This window comes from Neofelis nebulosa, chromosome 5 (assembly GCF_028018385.1).
Source record: "Neofelis nebulosa isolate mNeoNeb1 chromosome 5, mNeoNeb1.pri, whole genome shotgun sequence".
NCBI lineage: Eukaryota > Metazoa > Chordata > Mammalia > Carnivora > Felidae > Neofelis > Neofelis nebulosa.
This window is the reverse complement of record NC_080786.1, coordinates 114,411,485-114,438,369: the sequence shown is the minus strand read 5'-3', so window position 1 is coordinate 114,438,369 and position 26,885 is coordinate 114,411,485. Positions and strand designations below refer to the sequence as shown.

The following is a 26,885-nucleotide window of genomic DNA, read 5'->3' as shown; positions in this document are numbered from 1 at the left end:
TCTTTAACAGGAAACTGTGGATGGGAGTTATGAATGTTGATTTTGTTGCAGAGTTTATGCCTGATCTGGGCATATATTTCTTCAGTCCCACAATGTGGGAATTGGTCTAAACATAATCTAAGCTTCCATCCTTACATCTGGTGTCCGTGAATAGCCCATTGGTGCTTATACCCTCCCATAAATAGTTAGCTTGTTAATTCCTCAGTATGCCCAACTCATATCTGTGTAATTCCAAATGCCAGTAAAGTTTTTCTTATACTGAGATGAAATCTGTCTTCGTAAGTTTTGTGTTGTTCGTAGTGCTAAGTGTGCCCTCAGTATATTCATAAAAATTATTGATGAAAATATTATGCAGGACTGGACAGGGCATTTTGTTATGGTCACAGTTTTTAACCACAACAACAGACATTTTTAAGTCCTTTTTAATCAGTACCTTTTGAGCTTGGCTATTCAGTTAGTAGTAATCAAATAATTGTCCTTTTAGTTTCACCAACATTTTTCCATCATACACAGTAGGACATTGCAGAAACTTGACAGATGCCTTGCAAACTGATCGATTTTGATGGCTACATTTTCTAAGAAGGAAGGAAGTATGAAAGGTGGGAGGGAGAGAAGGAAAAGCAGAAGAGAGGAAGGAAAGAAGGAAGGAATTCATTTACATATGTAAGATTTGCTATTAGAGAATCCATAGGATTCTTTATATGCAGGAATTTTGCTTTGCATATATAATTCCCTTTACATGTTCAGTTTCTCCATGTGTGTCATGAACCAATTGCCAATAAAGAGTGAAAACAACAGATATATCCTCATGAAATTTATAGCCTAGCAAGAGATAGAGAAAAGTGAACAGGAAATTCCAATATTGTGAGATAAATGTGTTGATGTGATAAAATACAGAGTACTATGAAATAATAGAGGAAGTGCCAACCCCAGTTATACATTTATTCTTGGGAGAAGTAGCATCTATTGAAGACCTGAAGGTTGAGTAGGATTTATTTAGGCAAAAAGTGGAAAGGCAAACGTTTTTTAGAAATAATCAGAAGTCCTTCAGAGAGAGAGCACAGTAGTGACTTAAAGAAAGGAAACATGGTTGAATATTCTAGCAGCATGGTTTTTGAGAGAGGGAAAAGCAGTGTAAGATGGAACTAAAGAATAAGAGGAGTTGTAAAAATTTTTTTTAATTGAAGTATAATTAACATACATTATATTAGTTACAGGTGTACAACATATTGATTCAGCAATTATATATATTACTCAATGCTCACCAGGATAAGTGTAGTCACCATCTATCACCATACAACATTACAGTATTATTTACTATATTCTCATATGCTTTACTTTTTTTTTTTTTTTAATTTTTTTTTCAACGTTTTTTATTTATTTTTGGGGCAGAGAGAGACAGAGCGTGAACGGGGGAGGGGCACAGAGAGAGGGAGACACAGAATCGGAAACAGGCTCCAGGCTCCGAGCCATCAGCCCAGAGCCTGATGCAGGGCTCGAACTCACGGACCGCGAGATCGTGACCTGGCTGAAGTCGGACGCTTAACCGACTGCGCCACCCAGGCGCCCCTGCTTTACTTTTTATCTGTGTGACTTATTTATTTTATAGCTGGAAGATTTTGCCCCTTAATCGCCTTTATGTCTCCCACCCATCATCCCACCCACTTCTCCTCTGACAACCAGGAGGTTGTATTTAAGAGTCTGTATTCTGTATTTAAGAGTCTTCTGTATTTAAGAGTCTAGGTTTTTGTTTGTTTTTCCTTTTATTTGTTTTGTTTTTCAGATTCTGCATATAAATGAAAAGTATTTCTCTTTTTCTGTCTGATTTATTTGCTTAGCATAATATCCTCTAAGTCCACCCATGCTGTCACAAATGGCAAGATCTTATTCTTTTTTATGGCTGAGTAATATTCCATATATGTGTGTATCTTTTTTATCCATTCATCTGTCTATTAGTCCATCTATCATGGACACTTCTGCTGATTCTGTATCTTGGCTGTTGTAAATAATGCTGCAGTAAGCACAGGTGTGCATGTATCTTTTTTGAATTAGTGTTTTCATTTTCTTTGGTAAATACCTAATGAAGGAATTACTGGAAATATGGTTATTTCATTCTGCAATTTTTTTATTCAAGTATAATTTACATAAAGTGTTGTGTTTTTTGTTTAATTTTTGTTTTTGTTTTATTTTTATGAAAGAGAGAGAGAGAGAGTGTCTTAATCAGGCCCTACATTTAGCCTGCGACCCTGGGGTCATGACCTGAGCTGAATTCAACAGTCAGATATTTAACTGACTAAGCCATCCAGGTATCCCCACATACAGTATTATATTTGTTTCAGGTATACAGTATAATATATATTATGATATATATTTTAATGTATTTAATATATTTTTAATTTTCTGAGGAACCTCCATACTTTTTCCCCCAGTGGCTGTACTAACTTATATTTCGAGCAGTGGTCCACAAAGGCTCCTTGTCTTTTGCATCCTCACCAACACTTACTATTTCTTGTCTTTTTGATTCTAGCCATTCTGACAAGTATAAGGTGATATCTCATTGTGGTTTTGATTTGCATTTTTCTGATGATGAGTGATGTTCAGCATCATATCGTGTGTCTGTTGGCCATCTGTATGTCTTCTTTGGAAAAATGTCTATACCCATTTTTAATCAGATTATTTGTTGGGTTTTTTTTTTGTTTTGTTTTGTTTTGTTTCTTTGGTTTTTTTTTTTTTTTTTTTGGTGTTGAGTTATATAAGGTTTTTATTTAATTTGGATATTAACTGTTATGGGAAGTATCATTTGCAGATATCTTCTCCCATTCAGTAGGTTGCCTTTTTGTTTCATTGATGGTTTCCTTCACTGTGCAAAAGCTTTTTTGGTGTGGTCCCAATAGTTTATTTTGCTTTTGCTTTCCCTTACCTAAAGAGACATTATCTAGAAAAATGTTGCTATGGCTGATGTCAAAGATATTACTGCCTGTTTTCTTCTAGGAATTTTATGGTTTCACATTTCAGATTTAGTTCTTTAATCTGTTCTGAGTTTATTTTTGTATATGGTGTGAGAATGTGGTCATGTTTCATTCCTTTGAATGTAGCTATCCAGATTTTCTAGCAACATTTATTGAAGAGACTGTCTTTTCCCCAGTGTGTATTCTTGCCTCTTTTGTTGTAGAGTAATTAACTATATAAGTATGGGTTTATTTCTGGGCTCGCTCTTGTTCCACTGATCTATATGTCTATGTTTTTTTGCCAGTACATAGTGTTTTGATTATTACAGCTTTGTAGTACATCTTGAAACCTGAGACTGTGTTTAGAAAGGCCTTGTGTATGTCACATTAAAGAACATGGACTTAATTGTAAGGGAGTGGCTTAATCCACTTTATATTTATGGAAGATCACTGTTGGCTGCAGACCTGGCTGTATCTTACTATGTACTATTCACTTTAAAACTTTTAGTAGGGGTGGGCGCCTGGGTGGCTTGGTTGGTTAAGCGGCCGACTTCGGCTCAGGTCATGATCTCACGGTCCGTGAGTTCGAGCCCCGCGTCGGGCTCTGTGCTGACAACTCAGAGCCTGGAGCCTGTTTCAGATTCTGTGTCTCCCTCTCCCTCTGCTCTTCCCCTGTTCATGCTCTGTCTCTCTCTGTCTCAAAAATACATAAACGTTAAAAAAAAAAAAAATTTAAAAAAAACTTTTAGTAGGGGAGAATTTCCCAACTTTCTAAACCTGATCATATTCCCCTTGCATATGCTCTTTAACACTTTGCACATCACCTGCAGAGTGCATGTTATAATTATAATAGAATAATAATTTATGAGGTTAGATGTTCAATGTTACATTCTCCTCCTGAATCATAATCTCTGAGATAGTAGAGGCCAAACTGTCTGGTATATTGCTGTATCACCAGCACCTGTCTCAGTACGTTTTATGTAGTAGGTATGCAATAAGTATGTTTTGAATGAGCGATCTATAGGAATCTAAGTACCATGAATAAGAAAGCCTTTAAGATTAACTAATAACTTAGCTAAAGAGAACTAAAACTCAATGATGATTTTAATCTCTTTTTTTTTCTCATTCTTATCTCTGTAAGACAAACAGTCGTTGAGGACCTTTCTGTGCCAAGTATTGTGATAGAAACTAAGGAAGATGGGGTGCCTGCATGGCTCAGTCGGTTGAGCATTTGTCTCTTGATTTCTGCTCAGGTCATGATCTCCCTGTTCATGAGTTTTAACCCCATGTTGGGCTCTGTGCTCACAGTGCAGAGCCTGCTTGGAATTCTGTCTCTCCCTCTCTCTGCTTCTCCCCCACTATGCACACATACTCTCTCTCAAAATAAATAAACAAACACTTAAAAAAGAAACTAAGGGAAATAAATGATAAGGTGTGTGAATAATAAATATTTAAAAAAAATAATGGCTACAATTCAAGAAAGGTGTATTGTAGAGGTACAATCAGCAATATTAAATAAACAACTAACAGTATAGATTTCTTCTCCTTATTACATCTTAAAGAAGAAAAAGCTTTATCTTTTATGGATCTTTCATATCCCTGAAGCTGCATATTAACTTTAAAATGTCTTTTATACCAAAATAGAAAGAATTGCCTGAGTAGAGCTTCTTTTAAAGTATAATTAGAGACTTGCTGTTAGTGATTTATCAACAAAGATAAAACACTAGTCTAAAAGATTAGGAGATATTGATGAATTGGAAATAGCTACCTTGTTGCTATTCTTAAAAATCTACTTAAGTTTTTTGATCAATGATAAGTGAGTATCTATTCAGGAAAATTTTAAATTATGTATAAATAAATAAAATCTTTCTGCTTTTAAGCCAGAAAAATCAATATTATTTTAAATACTGTTTGTAATTACATATTTCAAAAAGCCATTGTAATTACAAAAAACAGCCACAAATATACTCATAAAAGTACCTAATTCAAAAGGATCCATGTAGAATTTTGGCTTCCAAAGCAAATATTAAATTGAAAATTTTCTGGTAAAATTAATTTCAGCTCTTTAAGTTATCATTTGTGATTTAAAAAGAATAGGAATTCCAGAGACCCCAACTCAGTGAAATTTATGCAGTGTGTGAAGAAACTACTTCATAATTTTTGGCGGAGTTAAATGGCAATATGGCCATTAAGTAGAGAAATTCCTAGTAAAAGATATAGGTATTAACCAGAAAGAAAAGCAAGTTGAGAGAATCTTGTTTGCCAGGGAAATAAGATGTATGGATATTCTAGAATAAAATTCTCTATTTTGATTCCCCCCACCCACACTCTTTTCGATATTGAAATAAAACTTAAAAGAATGTTGAAGAAGATTATCTATCTAAACTCTTTTGTGAGATTTTGAGAGAATTGTGAGGTTAAAAAAAAATCAAATTTTAGTTGACTAAAATTGCATATACAGATTGGTGAAAAACAGTGTTAAGAAGCAAAACCTTTAGATAGGTAACTCAATTAAATATTTTTTGTCTCTACTATTAAATATGGGTACTGTGGATTGAATATAAAAGTTTATAAAGTTATGGGAACATTGAGGCATCAATATTTGCACTGTGAAGAAATAAGATATGTCTCCTTGAAAGGAAAGTAAGGGAAAAGGAAGTTAAAATAAGCCATAGTAGCTACCAGTTAAACTTTAATGTAAGGAAAATGTCACATGTATTAAAATATGTATTTCTTTATATTGCTTTAAAATTGAGCATTCCTTTATTCATGTGTATTATTAATTATTTACATTTTAATGTTAATAAGCTGTATTCTGTTAGTGGTACATAAAGTAATTTAGGCTAATCCAACATATCTATACTGGAGAAAACGATTGTTCCTTAATGGAAGCCATAGAATTACTGACTTAATGCATAAGCATGGTTAAATTGTTAATGTTTGGCTAGAATGAGAAGTGATTAAGGTAATAAATTCTACCTACTATTTACCTAATGCTTCACATATATTTTGAAATTCATTCTCACAAAAACTCTTTCATTAATTGATATTCTCATTTTGTAGCTAAGGAACCTAAAGCTTATAAAGTGTAAGAAAATTTCTTACATAATACAAGCACTTATTTTTCAGGGAGTCAAGATTTAAATAAAAATGTGTCTTATTCTAATCCATGTTCTTCTCTTTATACTGCAATAGCCCTCTCACATGATGTTGATAACAGTAGCAATTGGAGCAGCATTAGTAATAATATAGTGATAGCATATACTTATTGGGCTTACTGTGTGCCAGACACTGTCCCCAGCACAGTGGGGACAGTATTAATTTAATACATTAATTCCATTTAATTCAAAAAAGAACTCTGTGAAATATATGCTGTTTTGTCATATTTTTATTGGTGAGAAGAAGAAACCAGGAAATAGGAGAAACCACGATTGTATGGGTGTATGTAGGTTTGTGTGATTCTACAGATGCAGGTAGAAATGCAGGCTTTTAATAAATTAAAATGGTATAGTACTTTGTATTTCAATGTGGTTTTAAATAAATTTCATCCTTTTAATAATTTATGATTTAAAAATGCTGATAATTGAGTCCTTGAAAAGGTTATAAAGTATTCAAGTCCTAAAGAAAGAGAATAGACCTATCCATATTTGTGGGTGGGTAAAAGACTGATGTGGGCGTATTTGAACTTCTTGGTCCCAGGGTAGCCTAAAAGGCATAATTAAATTTGATTTTTGGTTTAGGAGTTTGAGAACAGAACTGTAGGGAACCAGTTCATTCATGTTGGTTGCCAGTAAACAGATGTCTAACTGGAGAGAAAGAAGTGGTGATTTTGATTTCTGTAGAGGAGAAAGAAATAAAAGCATACTTGGTAATTCTCATAATGGTAAGTTCCGGGAGTAGTTGAAATCCTTTTGTAGGCTTTTCCTTATGTCATCTTTACCATTTGGTAGTAGTAGCATAGTAGTATTTTTGACATTACTTGGTAGGTTAATAAATATCCTTCTGTATTTACTGAAGTTCTGAGGGGGAAAAAATGTATGTCTTGAAGGGACCAAAGAAAAAACAATGAACTCCACTGTGGAATGGTAGAAAGTAAGTTTGGTCTAACATGGCAGAATGCTTAGAAGATGGTCCTTTTGATTAAAAGACTTATTACTACATGAGGAAACTATTATTATTATTATTATTATTATTATTATTATTATTAATATGAGTCTCCAGGATCAGGGGGTCAGTGAGTTCAAAATACTGGGCAATCAGAAAATATAAGAAGCTCCCCCAATCGCAAAGACTCAGTAACTTCATAAAATTTGCAAAATGAGAAATCAGTACATTTTTATTGATTAACTTGTGTAACTTCGTACTTAGTAATCTTCAAAAGTATGGAAGATTTAGTATTTGCAAATATCTACAGTGCCATTAATGTTTTCAATTTTATAATTACAGATAAAAAAAATTTTCCAGTGGAATTTCTTTGATTCTTCTATATGGTATCTTTCAAATTTTTTTGCCATTGACAGTATAATTTTTATATTGCAACCCCATATTTTAGAAAGTTATGAAAATAATACTTATTGTTACTATTTTCTATTTTACTTTTTCTAGTGTTTCCCCCTCCTCCTCCTGCTTTTCCTCCTTTTCCTCCTCCTCCTCCTCCTTCTCCCCTCATCTCCATTTCCCCTTCCTGTTTTTCTCTCATCTTGGTAGTCGTGACCCACTATCATTACATATTTTTTAAATGTTTATTTTTTGAGAGAGAGAGAGAGAGAGAGAGAGCACGCACAAGCCAGGGAGGGGCAGGGAGAGAGAGAGAGACAGAATCCGAAGCAGGCTCTAGGCTTCTAGCTGTCAGCACAGAGACCGACATGGGGCTTGAACTCACAAACTCTGAGATCATGACCTGAGCCAAAGTCGGACACTTAACCGGCTGAGCCACCCAGGCACCTCATGACCCACTATTATTTTGATGACCCAGTCATGATCGAGATTTGCAGTGCATTGAGATTGGAGCACAAAAAAGATTATGAGTTGTAGATAATTATTAAATTTGCATATATGCTAGAGGTTAAAACAGGTTTGAAGGGAAAAACAACTAATGGTATACTGTTCCAACTGGGCAAAATTATGTTTTAAATTTACATATTAAATATTTATAGCCTTATGTTATTAAAATATGAAAAAGTAAAAAAAAATATGAAAAAGTATCCTTTTAAACCCTTACCTTTAAGATTTCAAAAGTTGTGCTGTGATAAGCTAAGTTGCATAATAATGGATAGTCAGTATATAAAGGCATTGCCTGATGGCTAAAATTTCTTTGCCCATTCAGTGATGGAAGGCAAAATACAAGACAGCAAAGAGATATGAGTAGGAAATACATTAAAAATTATGTACGGTAAGGGTTTATAAAACATTGGGACCTTACTTTATAAGGCTTTTTGAAATTGTGTTTTAACAGTATTTTAAATAATTCATGGTTGGCTTTCATGTTTTTTAGTAAAAATAAATAGACATTTCACATTGTAAACATGGATTGAAGTGTGTATAAAAACATAAAGGAAGATATTACCCTAATTTAAAAAAAATAGATGTTAGATGCTTGGTGTCTGTTTATAGACTATAGAAATAGGATAGTCAAAACATGTTTTAGGCTTTTAAACGAATTTTGAAACAGTTTTGTACAAGTTCCGATTAAGAAGGTTAATGTTTGAGGCGCCTGGGTGGCTCAGTCAGTTGAACCTCCGACTTTGGCTCAGGTCATGATCTCACGGTGTGTGAGTTCGAGCCCCGCGTTGGGCTCTGTGCTGACAGCTAAGAGCCTGGAGCCTTCTTCGGATTCTGTGTCTCCCTCTCTCTCTGACCCTCCCCTGCTCTCTCATGTTCTCATGTTCTGCTCTCTCGGTCTCAAAAATAAATAAACATTAAAAAAAAATTTTTAAAAAAGGTTAATGTTTGAGTTTATAAAGCAGATGACCAGAATCCTGCTATGAGTCGCCAGTTCTACCCTACTAGGAAGCAATATTTATGACTGTAAAACTTCTAAATTATTTATTATTTCTATGACTAAGATTATGGCACTTTATGCAGTCTGTAATGGGGAAGGTAGAAAGCTAGTTAACTACTTTGAAACCTTAAAAAAATTGAATATTTTATAGAGTTAACCATAAGTTGTCTTGATTTTATGAAATGGTGCATTCAGAATTATTTAGCATTTTTAAAAGTAGTTTAATTCAATATATTATGCAGTCTTTATTTGAATTACATAGCAATTTAGTAATACTTCTTGTTTTTTTTAAATGTTTAGATTCTCGCTTATATATGAGGGATGACCAAAAAAAATTGAGTGATCTGAAAGCATAGTATATTACTTTTGATTCATTATTTTATTTCACATTCTTATATACTTAAGTGTCTGACTAATAAATAAATTTCTAGTGGGGAAAGGAGTTTCTTTAGTTATAATACTACATAATGAATTTAATGTGTTTTTGAACTAATTTTTTAAATAAATCAAATACATAAACAAGGAAATATTACTTTAATAAAATATGTCACAGTTTCTTAATATAAGCTGGGAAATTTTATAGTGAACATAAAATGAAATCTAGGTTATTCCTTTTCATTCTACTACTTTATTCATAAATAAAATATGGGCAACAATTGAATATGGCCATTTTTTATAACTATGTATTTGAAAAAATGTCTATTCTTTACAGGGTTTAAGGATATGTTATATATATTTTGCATTAATATCAAGAGTAAATAATTAGATAATCCATTACTACTACTCTGCAAACCAGAGGAAATATGAAGTATCATGAATATCAAAGTTAGAGAATCTTTTTGGGAATGACAAAAGCTCATAAATTCAGGTTTGAGATTAAGGATTAAATTTACATGTCTATATATAAAATACATTAAAAAAAGAAGTTTTAGGAAGAATTCAATTAAAGTTTGTGGCAGGATAATAGATTCCATAGAAATTCATAAAAGTACATTAATATTATCTACAAAGGAATGTTATGTTGTCTCTTGCTTAAAAATGACTCATTTAGGCACTTCATTTAATTTGGCTTTAGGGAATTTTTTATGTTTATGTCTATTTCAGTAAGAGAAACTATCTTTTTTCAGGCTACTGAGGCAGGGATTTTAATTGACTTTAATAACTTTTAGGTATTGGATACTATTTAAAGTCTCACAGATGTAAAAGCCTATGCCTTTGGCCAAAGTAGAAATGTGTGTCCATCTCTAATAATACTTTTCTTAATATTTCTTTACTTGACAAATCACTTTGCTGCAAGCTCTTTGTGTTAATAATAAGTACACTGTGGATTTTTTTTTCTTTTTTTCCATTCTGTGTTGTGTAAGTGTTACACTACTTTATAGAAGAAGAAAAGGAGTGCATACAAATCATAGTATGTCTCTGAGTGTAAATCTGTAATTTGTAAAGCTCTCCTTTGGTAATTACCCACTTATTTGATATAAATACTCATTAAAAGAAATTTTTAACCAGTTGCATATGTAAAAGCTAAAAACATAAAGCTTCCTGGAAACAAAAACAACAGGAGAATACATGACCTAAAAGTAGGCAAAGATTTCTTAAAGACTACTCAAAATCCTTACATTACAAATTAAGTTAAGGAGACAAGGGAAAGGCAACAGAAGTTGATTTTATCTTCTGCTTCTCATCATAATAAATGGTTGGTGGAAGAAAATAATAAAAATAAAATTGCCAAAATAGTTTTGTGTTATGTAAGTTTTCTTATCAGTGACATACTTTCCTGTAACAAAAGATGTTTAAACTTAAACTTTAAATTAATGCCAAATTAATTGGTGGAAAAAGGGATTAAGTGATGGAAAAGCACACAGGATTTAAGGGTGTAATTTTCATCTACCTATCATAAATTAGAAAGATCCCCTTTCATTACAGTGTAAAGTACAGGACATATTAAACAAAATGAAAACATGCCTTCATTTATTCATTTATTCAATTCACAGTATATTTAGTGAACGTTTATGTAGTGCCAAAGACTTGCTCTTCAGGAGTTTTTAAGAGCTAGTGTCAAATTTCTCTTGGCCAATTAAGTTGTATTTACAATGACAAACAAACCAGCTAACATTTCCACTTAGATAAGCTATCTTTGTATTAATATATAGATGTTTCTTTTGCAATTTGATTATTTCAGAAGCCTTTGAAGAAGACTTCTTATAGGATTTTCTTTATAATTGTGTGGGTATATGTATGTCTATACTATATTATATTTTTTAGGATGTACATATATGTATGTGTATATTTGTGTCTTTCTGGGAAGACATGCCTTTATTTTATTTTATTTTTTTATTGAGAGAGAGAGTGCAAGCAGGGGAGGGCAGAGGAAAAGGGAGAGAGAAAATCTTAAGCAGGCGCCACCAGTGCGGAGCCTGATGTGGGGCTCAATCTCACAATCATGAGATCATAAGCTGAAATCACAAGTTGGATGCTTAACCAACTGAACCACTCAGGTGCCACAAGACCTCCATTTTTAAAAATAAAAATAAGTGCGCCTGGGTGGCTCAGTTGGTTGAGCGTCCAACTTCAGCTCAGGTCATGATCTCACAATTTGTGAGTTTGAGCCCTGCATCGGGCTCTGTGCTGACAGCTCAGAGCCTGGAGCCTGCTTCGGATTCTGTCTCCCTCTCTCTCTGACCCTCCCCTGCTTACACTCTGTCTCTCTCTCCCTCAAAATAAATAAACATAAAAAATTTTTTTAAATAGACCCATAAAATGACTTCAACTTAAATAGAATTTCTTGTTCTCTATAGTGGAAACCTAAATAATTAAAACTTACATATGTTGTAGAATAAAAATAATTTATTTCAGTTTTGAGTAGAATTTGAAATACTAATTTATGTAAGCTTCAAGAAAAAGAAAATTTTATATAATGCAAGATTTTATGGATTATAAAAGAGCATTAAATTTAGCCATCTTTTGTCTGGAATTCTTTAAGGCTATTATCTATATAAGAAAAAAAAGTTAATTCTAATACATATATCCAGATTATGTTTTACTTTAAGACTGAGAATTATACATATAACTTTATCTATAAAAATAGGAAAATATGCATTGTAAAAACTCACTGGTGATAATGTTAGAGGTGATTGCAAGTTTCTTCATGATTAGCATACAATGAGAACATTACTTTGTAAAAGTTATTAAAATCATCTGATAATTGAAAATTGGTAAGCACTTATTTTTCTTTTCCAGATCAAACATATATAGAGTAAAATATTAACTATATAAATCATCTTACATGTTTGCTTTTTGTATTATTATGATTTTTTCCAAGTACATATATGTTTGGTTAAATTTTTTAAACTTCAAAAATATCTAGAAAAATCAAATGTATCATTTCTAAAATCATATATTTTTATGATTGTTTTTCTCCTAATGTAAAATATTTAAGATTATAAATATTTTTGGCTAATATTGGCAATGGTGAATCTCTCAATGCTTTCATCAGTCTCCTCAATTAGAATAGCTAACAGATACTAAATAAATTAATTTCTAGAGATGATTTTGAAATTTATTGAAAAGTCATGACTGCTAATGTACTGTGTATATTTGTGATAACATTGAAATCAAGTTAATGGAGCTTCTGTTGGTCAAGATTATGAAAATTTAAGCATGAAAAAGAATAATGACTGAAGTTGATTGAAACATATTAAGTATATTAAAATCCATTGGTCTACTTTGATGTGAAAGAGAGAGAAAACAGAAAAAAAACTATTATTTGATAAATATACCAAATCCTGGGGTGCCTGAGTGGCTCAGTTAGTTGAGCGTCCGGCTTCAGCTCAGGTCATGGTCTCACGGTTTGTGAGTTCGAGCCCCGTGTCAGGCTCTGTGCTGACAGCTCGGAGCCTGAAGCCTGCTTCGGATTCTGTCTCCTTCTCTCTGCCCCTCCCCACTTGTGCTCTGTCTCTCTGTCTCTCAAAAGATAAATAAATGTAAAAAATTAAAAAAATATATTATACCAAATCCTTACTCTGAAAATTTGTAATTAAAGAAAGGTATTAAACATTTATGCTTATTTTTGTAACAACTCTATTTCTGGGTAACCAAATAGTCTCAGTTCATGAGGTACAGGTTTTCATTGCAGAAAAATGCCTTCTACTAAATAAAGAAGGAATGGTAGTATTAGAAAAATCACCATTTAACAAAACTTAGTGGAATAATTAATTCAACACATACTGTCAAAGGATATTAAACTCCTAGGTAAAATATTTGCGGTAGCAAATTGATTGGATTTAAAAAGTAGAATCATAATCAAATGCAAGATGTACACCTCTATTGAAAATGTCAGTAAATTTGAAAATAGACTGTGTATGTAGATAACATTAAAGAATTGGTGTTAATTTTATTGAATATGATAATAGTATGATGGTTATGAAGGAAAATATTTTTAGAAGAGTCTAGCTAAAGTATTTACAATGTTATGTATAAATTAAAAATGATAAAAAATGATATTTGGAAATAAATCTAAATGATGTACCTCCTCCAACTTTTTATCCTCCTGAATATATTTTGGGCAATTTTGTTTTTAATATTTTAAAAACCATTATAGAGTATAGGTTAATTATCTACCCATCTTTTTCATTTTATTACTTCATCAAAAGCCTATAAAAAGAAAACCTTTATCCTAGTATTTAACATATTTCACATTACTTAAACCACATGAATTAGAAATTCATAATGAATTTGATATAATGAAGAAAATGATGAATGTCTAATAGGATTAATCTGCTGAATTTAAAAGGAAATTAAATTGCCTTAGTATATCTCCCTCTACTAATGATATATTTAATTAATGGATTTCCAAGTTTCAAAAGTTGCCGACCTTCCTTTGTTATTTATATATTACTAAATTTCTTTAAAGTTATTTACAAAAATGTTAGTTTAAATATTTGCATACTTTCAAAATTCACACTTTGCCATAGACAGATCTAGTAAATAGTAAATAGTATAGTTTCTTAGGATTCCACTAGCTCTACTTTGGTTTTTGAATTTCCCCAATTAAAATTAGTATGTTGTAACGTAATTCACTTGCAATTCTACAGTTTCATTAGCACCTTGCATTAAGAGGGAAAACAAGAAAGATTAGGGATCAAGAAGACAGACATTTTGGGAGCACAAGTACGTTTAGGACATGGTAGTTTTTTTGGAAGAGAAGAATTTAGTATGAATTATAGGGATACAGATTTTATGACTATTTTTTTAATTTTTTTAAAATCTATTTATTTTGAGAAAAAGAGTTTAAGTGGGGGAGGGGCACAGAAAGAAGGAGAGAGAGAGAGAGAGAGAGACAGAGAGACAGAGAAACAGAGAGAGACAGAGAATCCTAATCAGGCTCCATGCTGTCACCACAGAGCCCAACATGGGGCTTGATTTCATGAACTGTGAGATCATGTTCTGAACTGAAACCAAGAGTCAGACGCTTAACTGACTGAGACACCCAGTTACCCCCAGAGTTTGACTATAAATTGAAATTGGAGGAAAGTTAAATATGTAAAACAACTAATTGTGGATTGATGAGTCAGACAAGGGAGAGTGTATACATACTTGTTTCTATTTGGGGGTATTATAAACAATACTGTGATGATCATCTTGTCATACAACAGGAAATGACCAGATACCAGTTGTTATTATTTATAGGAAATGGCTTTATTACTGTAGTGTTTTGTGGCAAATTTTTTATAACAATTATGAAGTAGGCTCTGAAGTAGTAATTTAATGTAGAGAACCAACAAGTTTAAGATTTCTTACATCAAAAATCATATTAGTTGGTGTGTCTGGGTGGCTCACTCCATTAAGCGTCCAACTCTTTATTTCAGCTCATGTCATGCTGTCATGGTTTGTGGGATCGAGTTCCACATTGGGCTTTGTGCTGGCAGTGTAGAGCCTGCTTGGGATTCTCTCTTTCCCTCTCCCTGCCCCTCCTTCCCCCAAAATAAATAAACATCTAAAAAATGATATTACTTGCTAATATTTTTACAAATATCTAAATATTAAGGTGTTTTCCTTTCCCATACATCCCACTTCAACACACACACACACACACACACACACACACACACACAAAACAAATTTTATCTTGTAGTTTGGTTTCCTTGAAGCAGCAGAATTTATGCAAGTGATTTTTTTCAAGGAAACAACTTTTGCAAAATAAGGGTTTAGAGCCAATACTTGAACTTCATAAGGATCAACAATAATTTAAAATACTTTCCTCAGTAAGCCTTAAAAATACATTTTAGGTACGTCCAAATGATCTGCAAATTGTAAGGCTTTTGATACCAATAAGTGCTAGAATTAAGTTGTACAAAGGCAGAGATTTTTATGTGTTTTGCTCATAACTATACCAAATGCCCAAAAATTACTTGGTGTATAATGAACATGAAATTAATCATTATACTTCCATTAGCACCATATGAGTCTACTTTACCAAAGCTAGTAATTTTTTTTTTTGGTGTGAAATCTTGAAGTAAGATTTCTTGAAATAATGCTAATATGGATTTCCACATTTGAAAATGGTTCCCATATATACACTATGCTCACCCTCATCATTTTATAAACTTGTCAGTGATGCAGCCAACATTTTACTTGGTCAGTGTTTTGGAACTTAACATATATAATATTGGGCTTTATTTTATAAACCAATTTAATAGACTAAAGATTTTGATCTATAATAATTCTTGCTAATTGGTCATTGGAATTAATCATTGGTATTTCATTTTTGTAAATCATCTGAATATGACTGTTCTTAGCTTTCAGAACTTCTCCATGGTCCTTACTTTTTTAGATGTTCTCCATGTGTGTCTTTGAACTTCAGAACTTTCATACAATTTTAATGAACATTAGCTAAATATTTCATTCTATGACAGATTCCATATCTTCATCCAACTCTGCCATATCAAGAAAAAAATTATCTCTACCCAATTCTGAAAGAAGAGTAGCATAATGCGAACAATGATACTTTAAAAGTTTATTTATAAAACGCACAAAAGAAAAAAAAACAGAAGCCACCTCATTAACATCACTTGGTCAATTATAATATTTAACTTTTTAAGAAGTACTTTAAGGTTGTAATTTCTAATTGAGTGCCCTAACTTTTAAATAACTTAATTCTGTAATATTTTCTAGAAGTTTTAATTGAAGTATAACTGACATGCAGTTTTATTTTAGTTTCGGGTATACAACATCATGATATATTTTTATACATTACCAAATGTAAGTCTAGTTACCATCCATAACCATACAAAGTTACTACAATATTATTAACTATATTCCCTATGCTGTATATTATATCCTCATGATTTATTTTATAACTGGAAGTTTGTACTTCTTCATTCTATTTACCTATTCTGCCCACTTCTCAACACATTCCCACTCTGGTACCAGTAGTTTGTTTCCTATATCTATGAGTCTGTTTCTGGTTTTTTTTATTGTTGTTTTTGTTTTGTTTTTTAGATTCCACATATAAGTGAGCTCATATGATAGTTGTCTTTCTGTATCTGATTTATATCACTTAGCATTATGCTCTCTAGATCCATCCATGTTTTTGCAAATGGCAAGATTTCATTCCTTTTATGGCTGAGTAATATTCCATGGTACATATATATCACATCTTCTTTGTTCATTTACCATTAATGGACACTTAGTGAAGAATGCTGCAATGAACATAGGGGTGCATGTATCTCTTCAAATTAGTACTTGAGCTTTTTTTTGGATAAATACCCGGAAGTGGAATTGCTAGATCATATGGTAGTTCTATTTTTAATTTTTGGAGGAACCTCCATACTGTTTTCCATAGTGACTGCACTATGTGTGGTATATAAGAGTTCCCTTTTCTCCACATTATTGCCATCAGTTGTTATTTCTTGTCTTTTTGATGATAGTCAATTTGACAGGTATGAGGTGATATCTCACTGTGGTTTTGATTCGCATTTCTCAGATAATTAGTGATGTTGAGCATCTTTTCATGTGCCTATTGACCATCTGCATGTCTTCTTTGGAAAAATATTTAAGTCCTTTGCCCCCATTTTTTAGTCAGCTTGCTTGCTTATTTATTTATTTATTTATTTATTTATTTATTTATTTATTTATTTTTGGTATTGAGTTTTTTAAGTTCTTTATATTTGGATTTTAACTTCTAATTGGATGTAAGATTTGCAGATATCCTCTCGCATTCTTTAGCTTGCCTTTTCATTTTGTTGATGGTTTCTTTTGGTGTGCAAAAGCCTTTTAGTTTGATATAATCCCATTTGTTTATTTTAGCTTTTGTTATCCTTGCCTGAGGAGACTGTTCCAAAAAAATATTGCTAGGGCTGATGTCAAAGAACTTACTGCCTACGTTTTCTTCAGAGACTTTTATGGTTTTATTATCTTACGTTCAAGTCCTTAATCCGTTTTGTATATTTTCCACAATTTAATGTTCTTGTTAATTCAGCAACAAACTACTATTCCAACAACTTTAGTACTTTTGTAACCATTTACAAAATGATTTATGTATTAGTTTTTAGTTTGTTTTCCTAGCAAACAACTGATGTCTATAATTAAAATCTCCCAAGATCCTAATTAAAAAAGAACCAACAGTTTTTATTTATCCTGCTTGGAATTTGCTGAGCTTCCTGAACCTGTGGGTTTCTTTATGATGGAACTTAGAAAAAATTTTGTCATAATGTTTTTGAATGTTTCTGCCCCAATCTCTCTCTCCTCTCTGAGATCCTAAAAGGTGGATGCAGGGTATCTTCATATTAGCTCTCAGGTTATTGAGGTTGTATTCCCTTTTCTGTTTTTCAGTCTTTTCCCTCTGTATGCTTTAGTGTGGATTATTTCTATTAACCCATGTTTCACTGATTCTTTTTCTATTTTGTCCAATATATTTTTAATTTAAACTAATTGATTTTTTTAAAATTTCTGATACTGCATTGTTCAATTCCAGAATTTCTGCTTAGCTGCTGTCTTGTCTATTTGTTTCTTTTTTTTTTTTTTTTTTTTTAATTTTTTTTAAGGTTTATTTATTTTTGAGACAGAGAGAGACAGAGTATGAACCGGGGAGGGTCAGAGAGAGAGGGAGACACAGAATCTGAAACAGGCTCCAGGCTCTGAGCCATCAGCACAGATGCCCGACGCGGGGCTCGAACTCATGAACCACGAGATCATGACCTGAGCTGAAGTCGGACGCTTAACCAACTGGGCCACCCAGGCGCCCCTTGTCTATTTGTTTCAATTGACAGATTTTTTCTTGATTCTGATTCACATTTTCTTGTTTTTCCATGTTTAGTAAGTTTTATTATATACTGAACATTGTGAATGATGTATTTTAAAGACGGATTTTGAAATTTTCTTCTGAAAACCTTTGAATAGTCTTCTAGCAGGCAATTTAAATTACTTGTAGATTACCTTGATTTTTTTTTGGAGGCTTGGTTTTAGGCTTTGTTAGGGCTATTCAGTCTATTAATTGTTTTGCACTTAGTTGTAGAAACAATCCCTTAGTCTGCAGACAAGGACAGCTGGAGTATTTACAAAGTCTGAATTTGTTGAGACTTAACTGTGAATTCACCTCCCTTGGGGTACTCAACTGCTAAAATCTCTACTAAGCTCTTTCAAGGCTTTCAGTTTTTTTCCTCTGGGCTGCTTTTAGCCTTGCTTAGAAAAAGAGCAGTTTGAGTGATGTGTATGTGCAGCTTTTGGACCCCACCTTCTTTGGCTGTCCACAGTCACACCCCCAGCCCTCATTTCCAGCTGCTCTGAAAGTCAAAAGTCCAACTTCTGATTCCTCCATAGAGATTCAGTAAAACAGCTTTCAAGCTCTTTCTATTCCCTTCCAGTCGCCCCCCTATATTAAGAGACTGTGGGCCCTCACTATGGGGGTGTCTGAAATCTGACACAGCACCAGTGTCACCAGTACTTTTCTTTCAAAGATCTCATTCATCTCCTTTAGATTCTGCCTCCCTTAAGTCTCTTCCAGTTTTTCCCCAGAGTTTATTCTTACTATTAGTAGAAGACAATTTATCAGAAGCTAGCCTACCTATAACAAAGGCTGAAGACATGCCCTTGTAGTTTTTTTAATAGTCTTTCTAAATAACTAATATAGTAACATTTAAAACCGTGGACTTGTGAAATTTTATTTATCCTTTAAGATTTGTGACTCTTATGAGGCTATATTTTTGAGGTGTTCCCCTCCCCCCACTTGGCCATCCTGTCATAACTTCATGTTACTTTTACCTTCTGCCAAAAGTATATGTAGATATTATTTTTTTAAATTTTTTTAATGTTTATTTTTGAGAGAGAGAGAGAGAGAGCGAGCGCGAGCGGGGGAGGGGCAGAGAAAGGGAGACACAGAATTCTAAGCAGGCTCCAGGCTCTGAGGTGTCAGCACAGAGCCCTACATGGGGCTCAAACCCACTAGCTGTGAAATCATTACTTGAGCTGAAGTCAGACGCTTAACCAACTGAGCCACCCAGGCACCCATTATTCTTTATTTTTAAAGTTTATTTGAGAGAGAGAGAGAGAGAGAGAGAGAGAGCATGCTTAACCAACTGAGCCACCCAGGCATCCCTATACATAGATATTCTTATATATCTCTCTTTAATTTCTTCTTTTCTGGGAAGTTATGGGTATCTTTAATACCATTCTGTACAAGCAAACAAAACTCAATCTTAGAACATTTTTTTTCCTTTATTTTAGGCTAGAAAAGCAGTTCACCAGGAGTGCACTGGAGTTACCATTCTGGGATGGTTATATTTAGAGTAGAAAATTCCAGGGTTCCAAGGATATTGCTGCACCCTATCAGCAGTATCATAAGGGGAACAAAAGGTGGGATAGGTTAATGACCTTTCATACCCTGGACTTAAGGACTAACTATTTTTACCTGAAAGCATGTCAAAACCAGCAAGCACTTTTATAATCTCTTATCCCTACCCATTACTAAACTCAATATGTCCATTGAGTTAGATTTGGAAATGTGCTGAGGGAATCCCAGTATTTTCAATGGCAGCTCAACAGAAAACTTTGCCATTTTTTTTTACCATAAGTCTCTCCTATTGCCACATATTATATTTTTCAGTGTAGGCCACTGTTGTCTAAAGTGTACACTGGGGAGAAATGTCCCATGATGTATTTCATCAAAAATAGAGGCATATCGGGGCACCTGGGTGGCTCAGTCGATTAAGCATGCAACTTCAGCTCAGGTCATGATCTCAGGGTTCATGAGTTCAAGCCCTGTGTTGGGCTCTGTGATTACAGCTCAGAGCCTGAAACCTGCTTCGGATTCTGTGTCTCCCTCTCTTTCTGCCCCACCCCTGCTTACACTCTGTCTCTCAAAAATGAATAAGCGTTAAAAATTTCGAAAAAAAAAAGGAAGTAAATGGCATACCCTTCCTAAGTTAAAATAGCATTTTAAAGACTGAAATATTTTTAATTATAAAAATAAATAATCCAACACAAACATGCAGACAACACTTAAATCTGATTCTCAGGTTTCCCAAAATTTGTTTCACTGAGGAATTCTTTTTTGTTATTATAGTTCTCTCATTTCTTCCTGATGCTGTGCAAAATTATTTTGCATGTCTTCAATAAATTCAGATTGGTCTTAGTCCCTCCATGTAACCTTACCAGTTGTTTTCTATTCATTCTTTATTGCTCTCTAAGCTAATTACTCACTGGGAACTTTAAAACCCTTTATTTAATAACTGAATAATTGTATTAATCTTTATTTATGCTATAATGAAGTTTATAATTAAGGATGTTCATGAGCTGCTACCATTCTTCTGCTTACTCATCTTAATACTTGAGGATCTATATACTTAGAAAATTTCACTTTCTTTCCTTTAAACTGAAGTTCATACTCAATCTCTTATAAGACATTGCCTTAAATTGCCTAAAACAATTTGATATTTAAAATTTTGCTAATATCAACTAGTACATATGTGTGGCATGTCTATTTAATTATGTGGTGTAATAATCTTCCAGGAAGAAAAAAGAATTTGCCATTTATGAACCCTGTATTTCATTACTAAATCATGGAAAATGAAGTTTTTACTAGTTTCACCTCTATAATATGCCTGGTTTATCTGTCATAACTTTGAACATGTTTCTCTTAGACTGTGCTTTTGTTCAGACCAAACTTTTCCCTGGTTCAGTTTTTTTTTTTTTCTTTTTCTTTCATAGTTCGCTCTTTTCAGTTTTGAATTCTTCTTGCTTATGCAAAGTGCCAACCTATTAGCCAGGAATTTGTGAAAATCAAACTAATTTTATTATTGTTGTATGTTTTAACTTTGGCACCTTCAAATTTAAAAGACATATTTAAATTGAATACTTAATGAACACTTGGGAACTCTGCGAACTGTTATTTTTGTAGATATCTTGGAAAGATTTTATTTGCTTATGTTATAGCTGATCTTAAAGACAACACAGCTTCTATTTTGTAGGTTTTTGTCACAGCAAGTTGCCTCTGAACATACCTTCAATTCTGCAGGTTTTCTTATTGTTCATAATCAGGTGTTCTGTTTACATATGATTTTCCTTAAGTCTTTGCAATATTGTATTGGTGAACACCTTCACCTTAGAAGTTTCTGTTGTTAAATCATCGGTTCCCCATCCGGTATTTTCTGTTCATTCTGAGTAAGTTAAATAGAGCTTCTCTATCAAAATGTGAAATATATTTCCCTGTTTTAATGAGTTCTTTTCCCACAGGGAGAAATAAATTTGCAAACATTTAAGCCACAAAGACGGATGTTTATAAATCGACTCTTGTGATTTTTAACTTAAATTTAAGTCACAGGACAGTATTAATTTCTCCCAGATTTTCCTTCCTTGAATCAAGCTTTGGTCTTCATTTTTGTTTTTAGAGTTTATTCTTAAAGGTTAATTCTAATTTTATTCTGTCATTATTATTAAAGAAATTATATTAACACATTTGAGTTTTATTATCTTAATTGTAAATTATCATTTGTTTTTTAGAGTCAATTTTTTCAGCATACCTTATTATTTTTGAAATGTGTTTCAAAATAACCAAATACAGAATCCTAGAATAATCCAACAAAATATATCAATATCAAGCAGAAATAGACATTTCTACTGATTTTGTGTTTCATTAAGCAAACTACATATTGTGTAACTGTAATTTCACTATATGTATAAAGTCATATGGTAAGTGGATATAAGAATATTTGTAGAAATTAATTTATAGTATTCATATTAATTTACATTGTTTTCAAGTATTAGTGAATTTTAGATAAAGTTATAAATTTAGAGTACACAAGTGGGAAGGCAAATGACATTGAAATAAGTTATTAACAAATTTAAGTACCATAAAACAAATAATTCAAATGTCTTTTTCCTAAAGGACCATCAATCCTAAATATGAAAACATCAGCTAGAAAATGTTTGTTTTGAGAGAGAGAGAGAGAGAGAGAGAGAGAGAGAGAGAGAAAATCCCAAGCAGGCTCTGCACTGTCAGCACAGAGCCTGACATAGGGCTCAGTCTCATAAACCATGAGATCGTGCTCTGAGCCAAAATCAAGAGTCAGATGTGTAACTGACTATGCCACCCAGGTGCTCCCCACAAAAATCCTTTATTTTTATTTATTCATTATTATAAAGTTTATTTATATATTTTGAGAAAGAGAGTGAGAGAAAGGGAGAGAGAGAGAGAGAGAGAGAGAGAGAGAGAGAGACTGTGTACAAGTGGGGGAGGGGAAGAGAGAGAGAGAATCCTAAGCAGGCTCTGTACTGTCAGTACTGAGCCCAGTGTGGGGCTCAAACCCATGAACCTCGAGATCATGACCTGAGCCAAAGTCGGAGGCTTAACCGACTAAGCCACCCAGGTGCCTCCCAAAAAATCCTTTAAATATGATCATTTTAGATATTGTATTGGTTTCTAGCATTACAGAAGTATTCTCCATTACTTCTTTTTTCCGTATACTAGGACTATAAAAAATGGTGATACTGTTTACAATTTATATCCACTTTCAATTATACTACAGAAATTCAAATTTATTGGCTCTCTAGTGTCCATCCAAGCCTTGTAAAGTTTAATCCAGTAACATTGAGTATTTAGATTAATAGTTACTGTTTTAGCAACCTCTCTTTTTTAAAAATTTATTACTATGTTCGTTTTCACTAAACCAGAAGATAATACCCACATTACCAACGTTTTTATGGATTTTAGAAAACAACTATAACTAAATCATCCAATAGTTTTACTACATGCCAGGTAGTTAATACTGGGGAAGAATCAAATCAAAATATATTTTTCATGTTGTAACTAATTATGCTGATCATTTCAACAAACTAAAGATGATATATATATTTGCCAACATATAATCTTATCTTTTTCATTCAATTCATTAGAAATGTAATTAGTGATACTTTCATTTTCGGTAAACACAAATCTATAACTATTTCATATATATGTGACATATGTATGTAAAATTATTATTACACATGGAAATAATTCTTATTTATCATCATTAAACAATGCATTTCATTTTTTCTGGACTGTATAGGGCCATATACTATTTAAATATTTTTGAAAATGTAGCTTATAAAGATAACATATCAAAAGTTTTATATTGTCCTAAAGCATCATATTTCATTTTTTATAAAGGATACCACCCTAAATACTTCAGTTTTTCTTAGAAATCATTTTTATGTGTGTGTAGTTCTAAGGATGTTTCTGATCTGACTCACACAAGCATAATTTCAAATATAGCCTGATTTGAATTAATACAATGTAATTATATTTTTCTTGAGGATATTGTTAATTTTACATGAGAGGACTCATTAGTGAAAATGAATACGTGTGTCATACCATATAACACCTTCACCATGCAAAGTTGCTAAAACAGTATGGAAAAAACCTCATAAGGAAAATTTGATATAGCTTTCCTATGCTTTTCCAGACCTATTTCCAACACTGCTAAAAGGGGGGAAAATTCGAGAAGGCACTGAAGAGACCACCTCACCAGACCCTGATGTTACTTCTCCTCTGGATGTACATGCTGCAGCTCCATAGGAGCCAGGTTGGAAAAGTTTCTAGGAAAACAACATATTCCTTAATAACATATATTTTTAAGTAGAAAGATTTTTCTTTCCTATTTGGCAGTTTGTCTTTTTAGGCCCCAGAGTTGAGTACATGAAAAAGTCTATACTTTTAGTTTGAACTTAACATTTGTTTCTTCATTTTTTAAAAATGAAGTGGAAAACATCTGGCTTCTCAGAAATATTTTTGAAATGTAATGGTTTTAAAGTATGCAAAATTAGCTAATTAAAAAAATCATGGTTCTGTTTTATACATACTATAAAAATATAAAGCTGTTTCTAATCCATTATACTAGAGTTTAATGTTAAATTATTATAAAAATGACATCAACTTTTTCAAGCACTTCTGTATATACTACATAAATGGCAGTAGATAATTTCTATAATGCTCTTTTTTCTAATACCTCGAGCTCAGTATATATTATCGCTCTTAATTCTAAGTGAAACTTTAAACGTAACTAAATATTCATATAATGTTGTTAATTCTCTATATCTGGGTGGACTCTGGAGATACAGGTCAGTGAGTTAGCAAAATGAACATAAAAGGGCATTTTTTTATAAGACTAATCTCAGAACCTAAATTTCAGATTTTGTATATTTTGAAATATAATGAATCTCTACTCAGGTTATTGAAATGCAATTGCAATAAAGAGAAATGATACATTTCACACCTGTAAAGATAATTCCTACTTTTGTACACTTATTTCAGAATTAAACTGTCAGTGGTATAACCTATAGCTTTTCTTAGATCTTTTATTAAAAAATTAACCTCATTTATTATGTTCCCATAGTTAAATTATGTTTTTCATTCTTTATTAATATATTTTTTGATTATTGCTAGGTGATTATATCTTTAAAAAGGCTTGAATGTGGGGTGTGTGTGTGTGTGTGTGTGTGATAGTAATTCCATGAATAGAAGTTGCATATTGTAATTGTAACTGACGTATTTTTTTAAAAACAGTCAATTGCTTCTTGGCCTTTTGGCTAAATCATGTGTAGTATTTGTTCTTATTAGCTTAGTATCTGATATGTCCTCTATTTAAAGATAATATATTAAATAGATTTTTGGAGGAGGGAGGGGGCATAGTAGCTTGCTCCATCCATTCCTGTGCGTTGATCTGTTATTGCAGTACTTCCAGGAATGGTGCACCTCTACACACACACACACACACACACACACACACACCACATTCAAGCCTTTTTAAAGATATAATCACCTAGCAATAATCAAAAAATATATTAATAAAGAATGAAAAACATAATTTAACTATGGGAACATAATAAATGAGGTTAATTTTTTAATAAAAGATCTAAGAAAAGCTATAGGTTATACCACTGACAGTTTAATTCTGAAATAAGTGCACAAAAGTAGGAATTATCTTTGCATATGTGTAAGGTAATATTACAGTGGTATATGTCTACATGTCAACTAAATCCCAGCGTGTTACTTCTAAAGTTTGAGATATCTTTCTAATTGTTTATAATTGTCTTGCCAACTTCTTCACAGAAAAATATACAGTAACCTATACTTGGTTTAAAGCCTTCGTCTCATTTGCCTTGTATTACAATTATTATTTCAGGGGATTTTGTTTTGTTACTCTTGTTCTTCTTTCCCTAGTATTCAGTTATAAACTCCTTGATAGAAGTGATCATATGTCAATGTATCATTATGTTTCTGTCTCCTATGAAGTGAGATAAATTGATTATAAAATATTAATTACATAGCAAGTTTGTTGATAGAACTAAATGTACAAATTCAAACGTTAAAAAAAATACTTGGCCTAAAAACATGCTTTATATATAAAATAGGCTATTGATTCCTAATACGTTGTGTTTATTAATTTCAGAATCATTTATGGGTTCACCTGCCTGGAAACTGTAAAGCAACTTTGGCATATGTGGCTACTGTCTTTTCTTAATGGTCTAACAGACTGCTATTTTGGACAGACTAGAATGGTGGTCCAAATCATATTTTTAAAAATTCTAACTTTTTCATGTTGCATTGAATAAACATTCAGTGAAAGTGAACTGTTTAGTATCAGCCTCCATAAAATAAGTAATAATAAAAATAACCCTAAAGGAAGGAAAAACATAAACCCTAAAGTAAGGAATAACGTAGGGTTATTTTATTTTATTTAAATATTTTTATTTAGTTTTGAGAGAGAAAGAGAAACAGAGCACTAGTGAGGGAGGGGCAGAGAGGGAGAGGAAGACAGAATCTGTAGGAGGCTTCAGGCTATGAGCTGTCAGCACAGAGCTGGATGCGGGGCTCAAACCCACAAACCATGAGATCATGACCTGAGCCAAAGTCGGATGCTTAACCGACTGAGCCTCTCAGGCGCCCTGGGTTATTTTTTATAATGAGAGCATCATTGACAAATTTAGCTGCTCTAACTTCTTTATAGTATGGATTAGCAAAACTGAAAAGAGGCAGCAATTGTTAAGAGAAAAATGGACCAAGGAACAAAATTTTCTAACAGGTTGAGATAGAGAAAAAAATAACTTAACTAATCTTATTAATCAATAAATAATTTTAATTGAAGTGCCAAACATATTTTTTCCAGTCAAGAAGAAAGGGTCATAAGTAGATCATATTTAGGAGTTTATAGTGACAGGTGAAGTTTAGCAATAGCTCTCTGCATAACTGCTCTCAATGAATGAAGCAAGTCTCTGGAGAGGCTGTAAGAAAGGATTATAGTCCTTTAGAAATAGTCTGGGGACTAAGAGATAATTTAGTTTAAACCTGTCATTTTGTCTCACAGTACAGACCATATTTATATCTGTATGTGAGTATACATACAGGTGTGTGTATATATTTATATATGTACACATACATATATATGTATGCACATAATCAT

General features: G+C 32.6%; 1 protein-coding gene and 1 non-coding gene across 8 annotated transcripts in view; both read left to right on the top strand.

Moving 5' to 3' along the window:
- EPHA6 (EPH receptor A6) overlaps positions 1-26,885 on the top strand; it is an 872,130-nt gene that overhangs the window by 101,994 nt on the left and 743,251 nt on the right. For 2 of the 7 annotated variants that reach the window (XM_058731670.1, XM_058731669.1), the window contains exon 3: positions 23,889-24,008. The exons of the other annotated variants lie outside the window; for them this stretch is intronic. Coding sequence is in view for 1 of the 2 variants with exons in the window: in XM_058731669.1 (XP_058587652.1) it covers positions 23,961-24,008 (48 nt within the window). In the remaining variant the exon portion in view is untranslated. The remainder of the gene's footprint in view (positions 1-23,888; positions 24,009-26,885) is intronic. 7 annotated transcript variants of the gene reach the window in all.
- LOC131513343 (U2 spliceosomal RNA) lies at positions 24,992-25,182 on the top strand. Its single transcript, XR_009262558.1, has one exon. It is a non-coding gene; the product is annotated as a U2 spliceosomal RNA (small nuclear RNA).